The sequence below is a fragment of the Leuciscus leuciscus genome (assembly GCF_965113295.1).
Source record: "Leuciscus leuciscus genome assembly, chromosome: 2".
NCBI classification, from domain to species: Eukaryota; Metazoa; Chordata; class Actinopteri; order Cypriniformes; family Leuciscidae; genus Leuciscus; species Leuciscus leuciscus.
The window spans coordinates 35,455,595-35,471,870 of record NC_138726.1 but is presented as its reverse complement, the minus strand read 5'-3'; the positions used below and the strand labels follow the sequence as shown (position 1 = coordinate 35,471,870).

At 36.3% G+C, this 16,276-nt stretch overlaps 1 protein-coding gene across 1 annotated transcript in view; it reads right to left on the bottom strand.

Annotated features, from left to right (window-relative positions):
• Nucleotides 1-235: 235 nt before the first annotated feature.
• The window catches only part of abcc12 (ATP-binding cassette, sub-family C (CFTR/MRP), member 12), a 29,366-nt gene continuing 13,325 nt past the window's right edge, over nt 236-16,276 (bottom strand). The window contains exons 6-33 of the mRNA XM_082161114.1: nt 16,053-16,199; nt 15,682-15,829; nt 15,293-15,529; nt 14,913-15,086; nt 14,653-14,800; nt 14,395-14,543; nt 13,611-13,718; nt 12,627-12,833; nt 12,447-12,518; nt 12,239-12,363; nt 11,020-11,092; nt 10,609-10,812; nt 8,909-9,043; nt 8,670-8,766; nt 7,803-7,868; nt 7,598-7,687; nt 7,400-7,503; nt 7,004-7,192; nt 5,984-6,210; nt 5,714-5,851; nt 4,869-5,058; nt 4,701-4,790; nt 4,387-4,576; nt 3,950-4,109; nt 3,546-3,624; nt 2,811-2,924; nt 2,565-2,729; nt 236-2,180 (exon numbers count right to left, since the gene is read on the bottom strand). Of these exons, the coding sequence (XP_082017240.1) occupies nt 2,088-2,180; nt 2,565-2,729; nt 2,811-2,924; nt 3,546-3,624; nt 3,950-4,109; nt 4,387-4,576; nt 4,701-4,790; nt 4,869-5,058; nt 5,714-5,851; nt 5,984-6,210; nt 7,004-7,192; nt 7,400-7,503; nt 7,598-7,687; nt 7,803-7,868; nt 8,670-8,766; nt 8,909-9,043; nt 10,609-10,812; nt 11,020-11,092; nt 12,239-12,363; nt 12,447-12,518; nt 12,627-12,833; nt 13,611-13,718; nt 14,395-14,543; nt 14,653-14,800; nt 14,913-15,086; nt 15,293-15,529; nt 15,682-15,829; nt 16,053-16,199 (3,919 nt within the window). The 3' untranslated portion in view covers nt 236-2,087. The remainder of the gene's footprint in view (nt 2,181-2,564; nt 2,730-2,810; nt 2,925-3,545; nt 3,625-3,949; nt 4,110-4,386; nt 4,577-4,700; nt 4,791-4,868; nt 5,059-5,713; nt 5,852-5,983; nt 6,211-7,003; nt 7,193-7,399; nt 7,504-7,597; nt 7,688-7,802; nt 7,869-8,669; nt 8,767-8,908; nt 9,044-10,608; nt 10,813-11,019; nt 11,093-12,238; nt 12,364-12,446; nt 12,519-12,626; nt 12,834-13,610; nt 13,719-14,394; nt 14,544-14,652; nt 14,801-14,912; nt 15,087-15,292; nt 15,530-15,681; nt 15,830-16,052; nt 16,200-16,276) is intronic.

Sequence of the window (16,276 nt, the reverse complement as noted above, 5' to 3'; positions counted from 1 at the left end):
TGACTAATGCTGTAGATAAACAGAATCTGCTAATGACGGGAAAAGACTGTGACAGGAAGTCAAGGGGGTAGGTTCATTCTCACACCTGATGACAGACTGACAGAGCACGATGACATTACAATAAAAAACAAGAAGTGCCATGCGTGCGTGTGTGTGTGTGTTATAAGGTACTGGCCTAAATAAGTGTTTAGATAAGATGTTGCACTGCTTAAAATTATAAAAAATAAAAAATTAAACTTTTTAAAATACAAGCGTCTTTAAAAGAAAGTCTCTGTATTTTCAAAATGATGCATCTTTTGGGTGAATAAGCGTCACTGTATAAGTTGAAGGACACAAGCAGTAAAAATTCACTGATATCTGATTAATGTCTTTCACGCTGTCTCTTTACTGAGTTAAAATAATTCCCTCAATCCCTCATCAGTCTGAGATGCACGCTGATGCTGAAATTTCAACACATTTCATCAGTTAGTGTCTCCACTGATGCAACCGTGGCCCAATAAACTCTGGTACTGGAGGAGGAGAGAGACACCTAGCGTCCAAGATGAGAAACACACACTGACTCACCTAGAAAGTTCTTAGAAGCATCCTTTAAATGTAGGCTACTATATAAGTCTTATGCTACAAAGCGTACAAGACAGAAACAAGACTTTATTTGTGCATATGTGCTTTGATATTATATCTGTTTCACACATAATAATCAAAATAAATATTTTAAATACATCTGATTAATCTATGAAAACTGAGAACATTTAAAGCTACAATATGTAAGATGTTTGTAATAAAATATCCAAAAATCACTTGCACAGTGTGATATAGTTCCTGCAGTTGTGTACTTACAATATCCCCAAAATTCCCAAAGATTTTTAATTTCAGAGACTCTTTTAAATAATGGCTCATCCCTGTCATCCTGTCAATGACGTGATATCCGCGTTATCCCTGGTTTCCGCTCGTACTGCCACAGTAACCATGGCGACAGACGTGGACAACTGCATTACGTCTAGCGGCACGCTCACACTGTTGTTGTTTCGTTTAAACATTATGGACTATGGCAAGCAGACTTTGGGACAAAAGGAGAACTAAAACGAGGATCAATATCAGCGTGGCGTTTTCGAGATGAGAGCTCCACGTCCGTGACAAACGTCGACTTGACAGAGACGCACAAATGTAGAGGTGAGCAAATGTACATAAAACTAATCAATGTTATATAGCTCAACATGGTTAAATGTTAGAATATGATCAGTATGTTATTCTAATGTTGATCTAGCTTACTGCTAGTTTTATTAAAATAAACTAACACATAGAATAACATTATAACACACTCAAATGCAGTTTAGTGTGATAGTGTAGACCAAGTGAAACAGCGCTACGTTACCTCACAAGTTTCATTCGTCTAATAAACTGACCCATATGCGTAATAATTCAGCACTTGCGGGTAGTTCAGTAGAATTAAATGTCCTTATTCCTTTATATCCGCGGGACTCGCGTGTGGTGCTGATATCTGTCTGTCATTAGCAATCGTGCCCTGCTTTATACCACAGTCATGTTAAAAACATCAATGTATTCACTCATCCATAAACATTATTAGATCCTTCGGCATGACGGCAAGTTCCATAATTCTGCTTATGCGTCATCAATATACGCCTTTGTTATTATAAGAGGTTAGAGACCCCTAGCGGTGAAAAAAATACATATTGTAGCTTTAATGCTTAGTCTCTGTAACTGCTGTGTCTAAATAACAAAATATGAAGATAGATATTTAACGCACATGAACAAAAATGTGCAGAGCCCTCTGAATCTTTAAAAGAAAAATGACAAAACCTATGAGCCTAAGTGCAAAGAAAAAACAAACAAAAAACAAGTTGACTGGAAGAAAAAAAAGTGCAAATCCACGTGCTTTTACCCATAAATGTAATGTTGAAAAGAAGTGTGGCAGCGTGCTATGGTGTATTCTTCATTTTAGTGATAGCTTATATGTAAAGGTTGATGTATAAGGTCACACACATATTCTGCAAGAGTCATGTACGTCTTCCTATAAATATCTGTCAAATTCTGCAACAACATGCAGTGTGAGAACGTTTCAGAGTGCTTCACGAGTTCACTTGATTAGCTGCTGCTAGAAGAGAGGCAAATAGAGAGTTCGGCCTCTGTATCAGGTCCTGCGGCGGATCAAACTCAACCACCTGGGAGAAAACATAAAAGAGGGCTTATATTCACCTTACTCTTATTGTGTCAAGGCTTCCGTTCTCATACACTTCCATTTATTTTAGCTACTGTACAAAAACTGCCCGTTATGCTGCTTGATATTGCAAACTGATATTTGTTATCATATTATTTTAATTTATAATCGTAATAATTTTTTCCATTTACAGCATTCTTTTATTCTTCCGGTTATTTACCGGTACCTATAGCGGCAAATGAATCGGAAGTGCCCACAAAATCACAGAAAATAGCTTATGTGTTGCTACATAAGGGGAATAGAGTACTTCAATAATGCTATCAGACAGTAATGTACTGTATTTAGTTTAATGTAATGTCAATTTATATATTAAAAAGTAGTGGATTACCTTGCCCTGATCCATGACGAGTATGCGGTCACTCTCCAACACAGTGTTAATCCTGTGGGCGATTGTGAGCATTGTGCAGTGCTGGAAACCATCTCTGATGGTGTGCTGGATCATGCTGTCAGTTTCGGAGTCTATAGACGCCGTCGCCTCATCCAGTAGAATGATCTATGAACACAACTTTATCAGACCCTGTAAAGAGCAAGGAATTTTTTTGAGGGGATTCTGGTGTGTGTTTTGTATTCTTACTTTGGAATTACGGAGCAGTGCTCTGGCCATACACATGAGCTGCCGCTCTCCAACTGAGAAATTCTCTCCATTCTCCACTACTGGAGCGTGTAACTTCCCTGGCAGCTTAGCAATCTGCAGGAAAGAGAAAGAGAAGTGTGGATGACTTAACACCTGAATGCTTGAGTGTTTATTTTAAATTCTATGACTATTATATTCGATTGCTGTTTCTCCTTTCTTTTTTATGTTACCGTGGACCAAAGTGTGAAAGGAATTTAAGCAGATGTTACGTCTATGTTTCATCACTATAGTGCAGCTCACAGTAACATGCCCACTCTTATATTGTTTTATTTTTTGCTCTCTCAATAAATTATATCCTCACATAAAAGGCTAGATTAACTTAATGATGTTTGAGCTGCTCCTAGTAGAAACCATGACTGTTGAAATAACAATGAAATCATGGCACCCCACTGATCACCTGAAAAGCAAACTTTATCATATACAGTGAAAGAAGTAGAAGTGCATAAACACAATGCAAGTTTGATCAAATATAGACTACTTAAACAGGTAATGTTTATCAAGTTTGAAACCTGTAGCTGAAAAGTGTGAGCATTCAGGCTGTGTTCTACTATTTGAAAAATGAGGAACATATTTGGAGAACCCCTCTGACACAAGATCTAGAAAAGTATGTACTTGAAACATAATCAAAACTATATCCAGTATTGCTTGCGGGCCTTGTATAGAGTAAGTCTTTACCGTGTCCTTCATGTAGGTCTTTTCTAATGCAAGCCAGAGCTCCTCATCTTTGTAGTTGTTAAACGGGTCCAGGTTATATCTACACACAGTAATCATACAAACAAACACATTAAAGTCACCATTCCTCAATCTGCACATTACAACATGTACAAGAATACAATACACAAAAATGTACACAGATTAAGGTTATCAAGTATCGAGGATGGCATTTTATTTTTTGATATCACACAATGAATGTTGCCTTATTTAAGTTCAGGTAATTTTCTGACAAAAACAATTCAATGAATAAGACAAGGTGATTCACTGCTAGAATAAGTACTTATTGTGAATAAAATAGGAATAAAGTAAATTTAATCATCATGACGTAATGAATAGAAGTGTAGAGTTGGTAGGTGAGAGGTCACCTGACGGTGCCGATGAAGAGTACAGGATCCTGTGGGATGATGGAGAGTTGGCTGCGAAGATCTTTCAGCCCCAGCTTGCAGATGTCCACATCATCTATCAAAATAGTGCCCTCAGCCGGCTCTGCCAAACGGAACAATGCCACACCCAGAGAGGACTTCCCTGAATCAGAAAGAGGGCGGCAATGAACAAAACCATGAGAAACAGAGACAGAAAATCCTCATTTATATTACATGACTTTACTGAAATGCACTAGCTACTTTATGCATTTTTATGATGGCAGCCACATTTAACAAGACGCCTTTAACAGATTCCATTTCCTAATTTAACCCATTATGCACTACGTCAATCTGAACTTATAACAATAAGAGGAAATGAATCTTAACATTTAAGAACATAAAATTAAGCTTTGAATATAACATTATATGTTCTCTCTCACCAGAACCAGTGCGTCCCACAATGCCAAGTTTTTCCCCAGGTTTAATATTTATGTGGAGATTACTGAGGACTACAGGCATGTTGTCCCTGTATCTCATACTGTAGTTTTTAAAGGTAATGGCGCCCTCCTGTGGCCAGCCGGCGGGGATGTGAGCACCCTTGACACTTCGTGGACCCTCTGATACACAACTCTGCAACACACAATTAAGCAGTGATAAATTAAAACTATATTCAATCTGCTATTTTCATGATTGTCTGAACTGGCTAAACTGAATGCATGATAACCCGAAAGTTAACCTAATGTTTGTCTCTTACCGTAATATACTCCAGCAGTCTCTCTACACTGGTGAACTTCGCCTCCAGCTCAGTGGACAATCTCACCACAAACTGAAGGATTCCAGTCAACTGAAATGGCATAAACACAAAGTGCTCAGATATCTTTCAGTTGTTAACCTACTGTTTTAGTCTAGCTGTGAGAGTTACCTGTATCGTGTAAGATAAGGTCAGGCCCTTTAGAGAAGGGTTTATGGCCTCATTGGGGCTGAGCACTACGAACAGTGCCACCATTAGAGTAACAGTAGCAGACAGGAAGTCTAACCAAAATGACAGCCAGCGAGTCCCACAATTAAACAGCATGAAGTGGTTTGAGTTGATGTCACTCAGCATCTTAAACCTGTTATTGGAAACACAAACAATATGAGGCTTTGAATTCATTGGATGTTTGCTACATTTATGGGGGCAACATAGGCTCTGAGCTATTAGTGTTGGCTTTGCGTGAAGATTATTTTTATTTTTATTTTTTTACTTTTAGTACTGAGTTCTCTTTAAAAGCCACACTTCGAATGGCCTAAATTTAATTTAAAACGATACAACAGTTAGTTCTGATCCTTGACTGGCAGTATATGGTCAAACAGCACTGGTACTCTTTTTGCAGGTAACAACATTACACCAGAACTGATTCTTTCAAAAATAGTTTCATTCAGGAACAAAATCCTTCACAACAGTTCATTCTGTTTTGGCTTCATTTGTGGAGGAAAACAAAGAATTGTGTTTTATTTTGTTGCAATTCAATTTCAATATTAACTTTTTATTAGACCGTTGCATAGAAGCAATATCACACTCGTAATTGTATTGTTGGTCTAAATATTAACACTTTTGCTTGTGTGTCATAGCTTAGGTATGCTGGATAATTACTGGGGTATGATTCATGAGGGTCACTCATTTCAAGTAACACAGCATGTTGCCCTGCACTGTATGTCTTTCTTAAATATTTTAGAATATAAAATGATATTGTCATAGATCCAACTATATTGTCAGTAATATCTTACCGTTCAATGTACTGCTTTCTTTTGTCATAGGCATGGATGGTGCTGAGTCCCTGTATGGTAGAGGTGGTGAGAGAGATCCAGGGAGAACGACTCACATTCTCCATCCTCTTCATCTGACGAATGCTCCTTTGGAAAACACTAGGGCAAAAGAAAACGGATGGTTTGTACATTTCATGGCATTAAAACATGAATATGTGATTGTAATCTTTATATTCTACTTCTGAATAAAAACACATCTTATGATATTAAGGTGCAATGTTTGTGTCTTACTATAGGATTGTGGCAAAGATGACTGCGAGAACTACCACGGCGATCAGGAGGTATGGGAATACTATGCAGATGATGAGAATGGTGAAAGTAACGATCAGACAGAACTGCAAAAAGTTCTCCATGTTGAACGGCAAAACTGCATCAACCTCATCTTGGTCTTTACTGAAGCGGTTCACCAGGCGGCCAGTTGGAGTTGTGTCAAAAAAACTCATTGGGCTGCCAAGGATCTGATGAAAAATATAGTCAAATGGTAATTCAAAATTCTTCTCAAATAGTTTTCATTTTACTGAACAAATAGTAGCACAATGCTTACATTCCATTACTAAACAAACTTTGTCCTATTAAACTTGTTCACTTACATTAAAAAAAGGAGTTTGTGTGCTATGGGGAGGGTTTAGATCAACCAAGAGGCTGCAGGATGACTAAAAAGTATTTAAATTAATAAATTATTATTAATATAGTAAAACAATCTATCATAAAATTAAGATAACTATTGTTTTTATTAAAGAACAGTTCAGTTTTTGAAACTTCTGGAATCACAAAATGAATCATGGTTAATCTAATATATCACTAATATATTATTATTAATAATAATAATAATAATACACTCACTCCTAGTTTCTGTTAAAAAACAAGCAGCTTTGTCATAATTACATGTATATGTATGTATGTCAATACATCAAATGATTAAAAAAAGATTATTTAATCACACATTTTTCTGTAATTAATCGAGATTAATCGTACCTAACATTACAGTTTTTAACATATTTTTATATTGTAATACTTTCACATTGAATCTCCAAAATAATGTAGAAAAAACATAAAGATGGTTTATTTTAAATATTTGTTTTAATGGCATCTTTTTACTATGCACTATGAATGATTACTGATCAGTACTGATACTAATGTCTATTAAATTGATTTTTGTTCTTATTTTAGACATTGCCTTCGAATCAAAAGGGTTGTGAATAATATGATCTAAAACCCAAAATTCAAGAAGTGTAAATCTGTTAATCTTACCCGTTTGAACATTGTGTCATGGAGTTTGGAAGAGGCACGCAGAGTGACTTTAGTGAAGGTGTAGCCCTTGACAATACTCAGCAGTACCATGGCAACAATAATAATGCCATAAATCATTTGGTAGAATGGCAGGTCTGGATTCTCTGAGATATTACCGCTGTTTGCTGTTAGATTAGAACTGGAACTGTTCTACAAGAACACACAGAGAGAAAACAGTTTGAAAAGTGATGGTAAGGTCTTGATTAGTCAGGTGTGTGTGTGTGTGTGTGTGTGTGTGTGTGTGTGTGTGTGTGTGTGTGTGTGTGTGTGTGTGTGTGTGTGTGTGTGTGTGTGTGTGTGTGTGTGTGTGTGTGTGTGTGTGTGTGTGTGTGTGTGTGTGTGTGTGTGTGTGTTTACCCCTGATCCCTGTTCTAACCAGTGACTGAGCCACCAATTGCTGAAAGCAGTCGATCCCACAAGAAGAGTGAAGACAAGCAAAACAACTGCCAGCAGTATATACCCTACAGAGATATAAATGTTACAGCATTTATAATGTACAGACAGAGAGACCAAGATGGAGAGAGAAGAAAAAGGTTTACAACAAAGAACAAAAACCTCCAGCAGCTTTGCAGTATTGGTGGTAAGTCCTCCGCGTAACTGAACCTTCAAGGGACACTTCCTGTGTTACCAACTGATCCTTTTTCCCTGAATCACACATACACACCATTCTATAAATCAGATTAAACTGAATATACTGTGTGAACATAATGGACTTATTCATAATAATAATAATATATTGTGAAGATGTTTATACATCTACCTTTTGTTTCTGTGGAGTCTTGGGGTAATTCATTTGTTACATGTTTCTCATCAGACATTTCAAAAGCTAGAAGATAAAAGAAAGAGAGATGTCTGTTAGCAGATGTTTGTCTCACCAAAAGTGCACAATTAAGAGGATAAATTGCTTATGAAGGCATGATCATTACATTTAATGATATTTAGAAGATGTAGGGATTGTATATTTAAACTGTAATTCCTCCAAAGGCTATCAAGTTATGTGAAAACAAATTTGGCTCACATGTATAACACAAAAATCCTTAATGATGTACTTAAAATGTTCATGCTAAACGTAAAGGCGTTTATAGAACTTCTATGGAAGCCATCATGCTTTGCTTTGATAAACCTTTCTTTTATAATTCAATTATTATTAATTATGTTCAGCTATTATTTAATTATATTAAATAATTGTGATATTTCTTATATAAATAAATGTATAAATAAATTCGATATTTGCATAGCAAAGAATTTCTTTCTTTTTAAATTTATTACAAAATAAAATTATGTCAGGAAAAAATCAAAAGAGTCACTACAGTTAATAATGAAAACATCATTTTTTTAAATCATTTTAAATAAAAATTTTACATTTGAAAAATAATCATTTATTTAAAAGGACTGCTTGAAAATGTTTACACTTGGTCAGTGTTTTCTTTTTCTTTCTTTTTTGGAAGGGGGAGGTCTGTTTTCTTTTTCTTTCTTTTTTGGAAGGGGGAGGTCTGTTTTCTTTTTCTTTCTTTTTTGGAAGGGGGGAGGTCTCCTAAAGAGATCCAAAATGAAAGAAACGTAGATTCTAAGATTCTAGAGTCTTGGTGCAAAAATGCACCATGAGATAACATATTCATCCACTAACCTGGGTTATCTATGCCGTTGACTTTGGGCTCATCTGCATTGGTCTGTTTAGAGTCATTGTGTTCAGTATGTGTTTTGGAATCAGCTTCTATATTTTCCTATATGATCCAAAAGTGAAAATTAAGAGGAAATGTTTGTTTCATTTAGTTTAGTATTGGAAGCCAATACATGTCAACAGAGTAAATAAGTTGTGGTATTTTAATGGCTCATTTCATGTGTAAAGTAATTGAGATTGGTTACGTTGCTCTGTTCCATCTGGACGTTGTTAATAAGATGAGTGTAGCGGCCTTTAGCTTTCATCAAATCACTGTGAGTGCCTGCCTCCTTTATCTCCCCATTATCCAACAACAACACCTCATCACAAAACTCCAAATACTGCAAACACAACAGAGCGGAGCAAATGAGGACATCAGTTGAGCTGAGCACACAAAAATACTGTGAATCATTGGCGAAAAGCTACAATTTTAAGATCCTTATGTAAAGTTACGCATTAAAAGACAACTGTTCTGCTGAGTCACACTGACTGACACAGACGTGCTGTGTGACAAGGTTTGTGTGTGGTTTCTCTGATGGAGAATTTTGTAAATGCACGCAATGTGCATTATATGTTCCTGCCATTACATAATAGTGAGTCAGGCTTAGATTACCCTTTTCCCAACCTGAGGAGGTTATTCATTAAATGCGTTACACAAATACAAATTAATCATTACTGATAGTTCATGAAACTGTCAACATCAAGTTTATGTACATTTACATGCAAGTTTTATATCTTCCTCCAAGACACTGTTATATATTAACTTCACGTACAACTGTGATCCCTTAATATTGGATAGAAACATCTGTTGACAAAAAGCGTATAAATCTTATAAATCAGCAATCCCTCCAGAGTTAAGCTATTTATCTTAAAGGATCAGTTCACTTAAAAATGAAAATTCTGTCATCATTTACTCTCAAGTTGTTTCAAGAGTTTTTTTCTTTTTTCTTTTACTGAACACAAAGGAAGATATTTTAAAGAATGTCGGAAACAAAACAGTTGATGTACCCCATTGACTTCCATAGTATTTTGTGTTCAGCAGAAGAAAGAAATTCATACAGGTTTGAAACAACTTGAGGGTGAGTATGACAGAATTTTCCTTTTGAAGTGAACTATTCCTTTAAGTCATTTTTCGTGCAGCTTTCACAAGAGCAATATCTTCGTTTTTTTTTTTTTTAAACATTTAAAATATAAATCAGAACTAGAATAATCGATATCATTATAGAAACTGGCCTGACTTTTGCATTACTTTTTTTTATTGATGTCCATGACTTTTTACAAACACCATTTCCGAGCTCTGAATGTGGACCAAACCCAGAGTACACCCCCTGTCTCCCTGGCTGGGATAGGAACAGATAAGAGTGAGGAGTTGGGATGGAGGAGGGATGCAGGAAAACTGTCATGGGACTGAGGTGAGTCGGCTATTTTTATATCGGCCTCCTCTCGCTGACTGGGTAGATTATCTGAATGTGCTCCTTCCGAACTTTGTTATTAACATCATTTAAAATGACCTGATATTTGAAGAGTTCAGATGCAAAAGTCTCTAAGTGCCATTTGAAATTTTCTTCTAAAATGATCATTTTTATCAAGCTCGTATATTTAAGTTCAATAATTTCACTTAAATGACAATTAATAGGTAATCTTCATTGCCATTTAAGTGAAATTACTGAACTTAAATATACAAGCTTGATAAAAATGATCATTCTAGAAGAAAATTTCAAATGGCACTTAGAGGCTTTTGCATCTGAACTCTTCATTTTTAGTTTTTCAGAAACTACTGAGAAACACATATCTATAGATGTTATCTGGTATGAGCAAATATTTATTCCACTAACTCAAACAGAAAATAAGCCTGCAAAGCAAATAAACAATTGACATTATGGATTATGTTGTTAGAGTGAATTACCTGCAGCTGATGAGTGACCAGAATGACTGATTTGCCCTTCAGCTCTTTCTTGATGCATTCCTCAAAAATGTGCTTCCCAACATGTGCATCGACAGCAGACAGAGGATCATCCAAAAGGAAAATGTCTCTGTTAGAATACACTGCCCTGGCTAAACTGACTCTCTGCTTCTGACCACCTGAAAGATTAATACCTCGCTCTCCAATCTTGACACACACACACACACACACAGACACACACACACACACACACACACACACACACATATACATAAGCAATATTAGTATCCTCATACATGGTATGTATTCCTTTCAACTGTACTTCCTTAGTATTATAAACATTTAATGGTTCAATAATAAATAAATCAAATATTAGTATCTAATCAGAGTGTTGGTGAACATGTGGAAACAGACCTCTGTTTGGTCTCCATATGGAAGTATTGCTAGATCAGGTTTCAGACAGCAGGCATGAATAACACTGTCATATCTAAAACACAGCAAGCACATAAGCGCTTTTTTTTTAGGATGCAGCAGTTCATCTCAGTACAAAGGATCAATGTTCAATAACAATTTTACAGATTATAAAGCAGCTGAGACTGTGACCAGAGACAGAAATGTACCCCATCCAATAAAAGCCATTACAAGCTATAAAAATCCACACCATAAAGTGGTTTACTGTCTTCATGGCTATAAAACAGGATCTGGTAGATTATGTGTTTGAAAGGTGAGGGGCAGCTTCCTATGAGCATGGTAGGACTGACACTGAGGTCAATTAAAACTTGCAATTTCAAGACGAATGGGTTAGTGGTGTATAAATTGTTTAGACACCACTAGTCCTTGCCCACTAAATTCACCCTTACCATGGGGAAATAATGTCAAGTTTCATACAAAACTACTCTTTTACACTCTAATATGATATTGATCTGCTTAATATTTAGATCATATTTACATCTATTAGAGAGGCTAAAGGATCGGTCACATACAGTTGTTTGACAAATTTTTTGCAGGTCATTTCAGATTTCGCCACATTGACCAACAAAAAGCTTGACTTCTGTATGAAGCACAGCTCACACATCACTACACTGTTGACAATAGACCATGGAATTTTTTTTAATGTGACCACATTAACTGTGAGAAACATTTATTCATCCGCTACATTTGTGTTACACATATGAGATTTTATTCTTTTTTTATTTTTAAATTTCATCTTCATGAAAGTTTTCCTTTTACCTTTTTACGTACGTCAGGCTGAAAAAGATTTATCAAGATCTATTGTAGCTAAAAAAAAAAGGTCATGTGTAATTGCATTGATTGCTTTAGGACATGACTGTACGTTTTCTTCTTCATTCAGTTTAGTGCTGTTTATCACTCTAAATCATCCACTGTTCTCCATTAAGCTCTCCTCTTTTGGCCAATAAAGATGATAATATGATAGACTTTGTGTTGGCATTAGGCCTCCAGTAAAATGTCATACTGTAACTTCAAATGTGGGTTTATAAGTAAAACTCTGGCAACCGCACTGCCTGTTTTTGATTATACATTTTGGTAATCATTTTGCTGTGCAGAAGTGAACTCTCCTGACACTTTTCAAAAAATGTTGACCAGTTTTGTTTTTGGTGTTCTCTAGCTTTACCTGGTTTGGTCAAATGGTTCTCCCATGAGGATATTGTCCCTTACAGTCCCGTGGAATATCCAGGCTTGCTGGGAAACATATGCAAATGTTCCATTAGCTGATACAGACCCACTCACAAGATGCATCTGCAGGAATAAATGATTATACTGTCAGTCACACCTCATCACATCATGTGTCTTGGACGTAGAAAAGGCAGGTGGTGCCACACCTGCTCAAGAATGCTTGATATCAAAGAGGTTTTTCCACTTCCAACATTGCCACACACCCCAAGCAGACTTCCCTATAATTGAAAAGAGATTCATTAGTCTCTTGTAGTGTCAGAACACATCCTGTCTATCGACTACTGGAATGTTATAGTGCCTCACATTATAATATATTCATATCACACCTTTGAAAGGGTGAAGCTGATGCTTCTGATTGAAGGTCGGGAGTCTGACTGGTGTGTGGCGCTTTGAGAGGGATCTTGTGTTTTTTCAGTGGCGTTCATGTCATCTGGCAGGCTCCAAGAGAATGAGGCCTTTTCCATGACCAGCGCCAAATCCATATTTTTATCCTGGGTAAGATAACCTTTGGGGTTCTGTACCAACATAAGTTTCTGTAGGGATGCAATCATTAAATATTCTGTTATTTGCATCATACTGAGGAAAATCAGGAATTCAATGTAAAAGACGTGACTGACGCATTTTAGAGTATCAAGTTACAGCATGTGTAAAATATATTTTCCACACACTTATCTTTTAGTTACACATGTGTTATGTTATGAAAAATATTTACATCTATCTCAATATGTCCTTAACCAAACTAATTAGACTAGGGTGACCATACGTCCTGTTTAACCAGGACATATCTGGCCAGGATTTCGAGATCGCCCAAAATGCCCGGGATTCGGCTTTTGCTTTCTACAGTCACCATTCATTATGTTTACATTATTACGTTATTTGACACTGACACGTACGTGCCAGCTTTGCAGGTCATGCATTCTGATTCACACGGATCCCGATCGAGACGAAAACACATGAATTTTCTTAGCAATGCTAGAACGCACATCAACCGATCACTTGTTTAATGTTCATGTAAACACTACATTCAGATTAACCAATCGGAAGTAATTCAGTCCTACTGAATCAAAAGGTGTACATGTAAACAAAATGAATGGCGACGAGAAAGCAAAAGCCGAATCGCGGATATTTTGGGCGATCTCGAAATCCCGGCCGGACATGACCTGGAATATGGTCACCCTAAATTAGAGCAGATCATGGGGCCAAAGGTAAAAATTCATAGGGAAAAGGAGGAACTCTTTTTGACAATAAGGTATAAATGAGAGAAAATTCTCTTTGATTTTGATTGAAAGAAACCCGTGAATCAGTCCAACCTTGAGTCTCGCAAGAGCCACTTTAGCCTCAGCAATGGCTTTAACAGAGAATGGCAACAAGCCCATAGACATCCTCATGCAGTTAAATACAGCGATGATAGTGTACGCCTGTGAGGAAATAATCAGATGGTTAGAGAAAACTCATCTCTAACTTTATCAAAGTTTCAAGTACATCAGAGTCATTTGCCAGTTTACGTGATTTAGGGAATTACAACAGTTAAGACAGAACAGTGTTTTAAACAGAATTAGTCAAATACAAAATAAAAACAATAAATCGATCAATCAATGTATAAGTAATGAGGTTTTACACATTTACACTACCATTCAAATGTTTTGGGTTAGTAAGATTTTTAATGGTTTTGAAAGAAGTCACTTATGCTAACAAGGGCTGCATTTATTTGATAAAAAAAAAAAAAAAAACAGTAAAACAATAATATTGTGAAATATCATTACAATTTAAAATAGCTGTTTTTTATTTTAATATATTTTAAAATGTAATTTATTGCTATGATGGCAAAGCAGGTTCAGATATCATTCTAATGTGCTGATTTGGTGCTCAAGAAACATTTCTTATTATCATCAATGTTGAAAACAGTTATACTGCTTAATATTTTTGTAGAAACTGTGATGCACATTGATGAATAGAAAGTTCCAAAGAAGAGCATTTATTTGAAAAAGAAAAGAAGTAATAAAAGTATTAATTTCTTTTTGATCCCTAACTTTTGAATAGTAGTGTAAACTTATCCATTTAGCAAATTATAAGCCTTTTTTTTTTTGCACTTACAGTAGAAGGTTGAAGAGGCAGTTTCAGTGCAGTGTGGACAATGAAGGTGAGGATGGTTGCTAGTGTGGGGACTATCGTTGTTAAGGAAGAGTTTAAACTCTGAACATAACCAGCCTTTTGTAATAGCAACTTCTCATTTTTCCTAATATCTATATCCCCAAAAAATAAGGAAAGAATGGGTGAGAGAAAGGAGAGAAAACACAGCATTTCACAGAGTCATGAGTAAAATACAATAGGATGGATGGATGGATAGGCAACCTGTGATAGTTTTCTCAAAAGACTCCTCCCACGCATACATCTTAATGAGCTTGATGCAGGTCAGAACCTCATTCATTGTGCGAACACGTCTGTCTGTCACAGATATAGCCCGCCTTCTGAACACACTAATCAGCCTGGCAATTGAGAACTATAGCGCGCACATACAAACAGACAGGGAAAATACAAAATATTACTGAGACGGGTAAATATTAAATGTAGATCTCAAAATGTTTTATACAAAACAGAAAAGACCATCACACCTGTATTGGTAGGAACACCAGGTAGACCAAAATTCCAATTAGTGCCGTGTATCCCAGAATAAAGCAGGCATATATGATACATATGATAAGCAGTAAAGGAACACACAGCAGAAACGTTCCAAACAGGACCGCCTCAAACATCCGATAACCATCACTCGTCAACACGTTTATAGTCTACACCATAGAGAAACAAAAGATAGAAATAATGCACACAACAGTTTATGACAAACACTATTTGTATTATATTTAATTTAAGTAATTAAAAAGTGGTTGGAATTCTAGAGTAAATAAATACAAATTCCTTATCAAGAACCAATAAATAGATTCTACAGACAGTAAAGTGGCAGTATTCACTGTCGAATCAACAGTCAATAGTTTACCTCTCCAACACTGATGCTGGTAAGATTCCTGAGAGAGATGATTTTCTTGAAAGCAAGCATGTTGAAGGCTCCCTTCACTCTCACAGCGGTACGCAAATTCAGAGCCCACATGAGCGATGCAAAAAATGCCTTGCTGAATTCAGTTGTGAACAGAGCCACGCACACACCAACGCCATGCAACAGTGTGGATGTCTCAGGATGTTCGACGTAGTTCAGGATTTCATACACTAGAATTGACTAGAAGACGGACCAAATGTTAAAAAAAAAATTACATAAATTTGTTTTTTGTACATTGACAATATAAATTATTTAACTAAGGAAATAACATGCCTTTATAATATCATGCTTAATATTTTTCTTATTTTGTACTGCTAAGTCATTTTACATACCGGCCCAATAAATACAGCAAAAGTAAAGAGGACTGAAGCCAAGAATGACACTATTAATCTTGTCTTCTGAAAACGAATGACCACAGCAGGAAGAGATGCCTTCTCTAAGCCCACACGGGCAACTTCATCGTCCCACAGTCTCTGAAACCTGAACACAACAGAAATCACAACCTGTTTAAATTTTTTACCCACAAATACTGTGCATTCTCCAAGACTCATCCTGGATTCAGAAAAACATTCTTAGACCTCAGACAACGAGTTAACGTGTGAAATAACGTTTTTTGTTCGCCAAGTGCTACACTGCAGCTACTCATTCTGTCGAGACTTCTTGAACTAAGCTAAGATTTAAATGAAAAGATTATGAAGAATACCTCTCTCCATTGATGTGGGCTCCATCATGATGTGAGAGAGAGGGAAAGTCCTCATTTAACCGATTCCTAAAGAGCCTCCACATCATGGGTGTCATCCATGCAAATGATGTGAAGGAGAAGAAACCAGCATCATCAACTGGGTGTGAGCTGTGCAGAGTTAGAAAATGTACATTTGACATTACATTATGAATTTATCAGACATTTGGAGATTCAGAAATGTCACG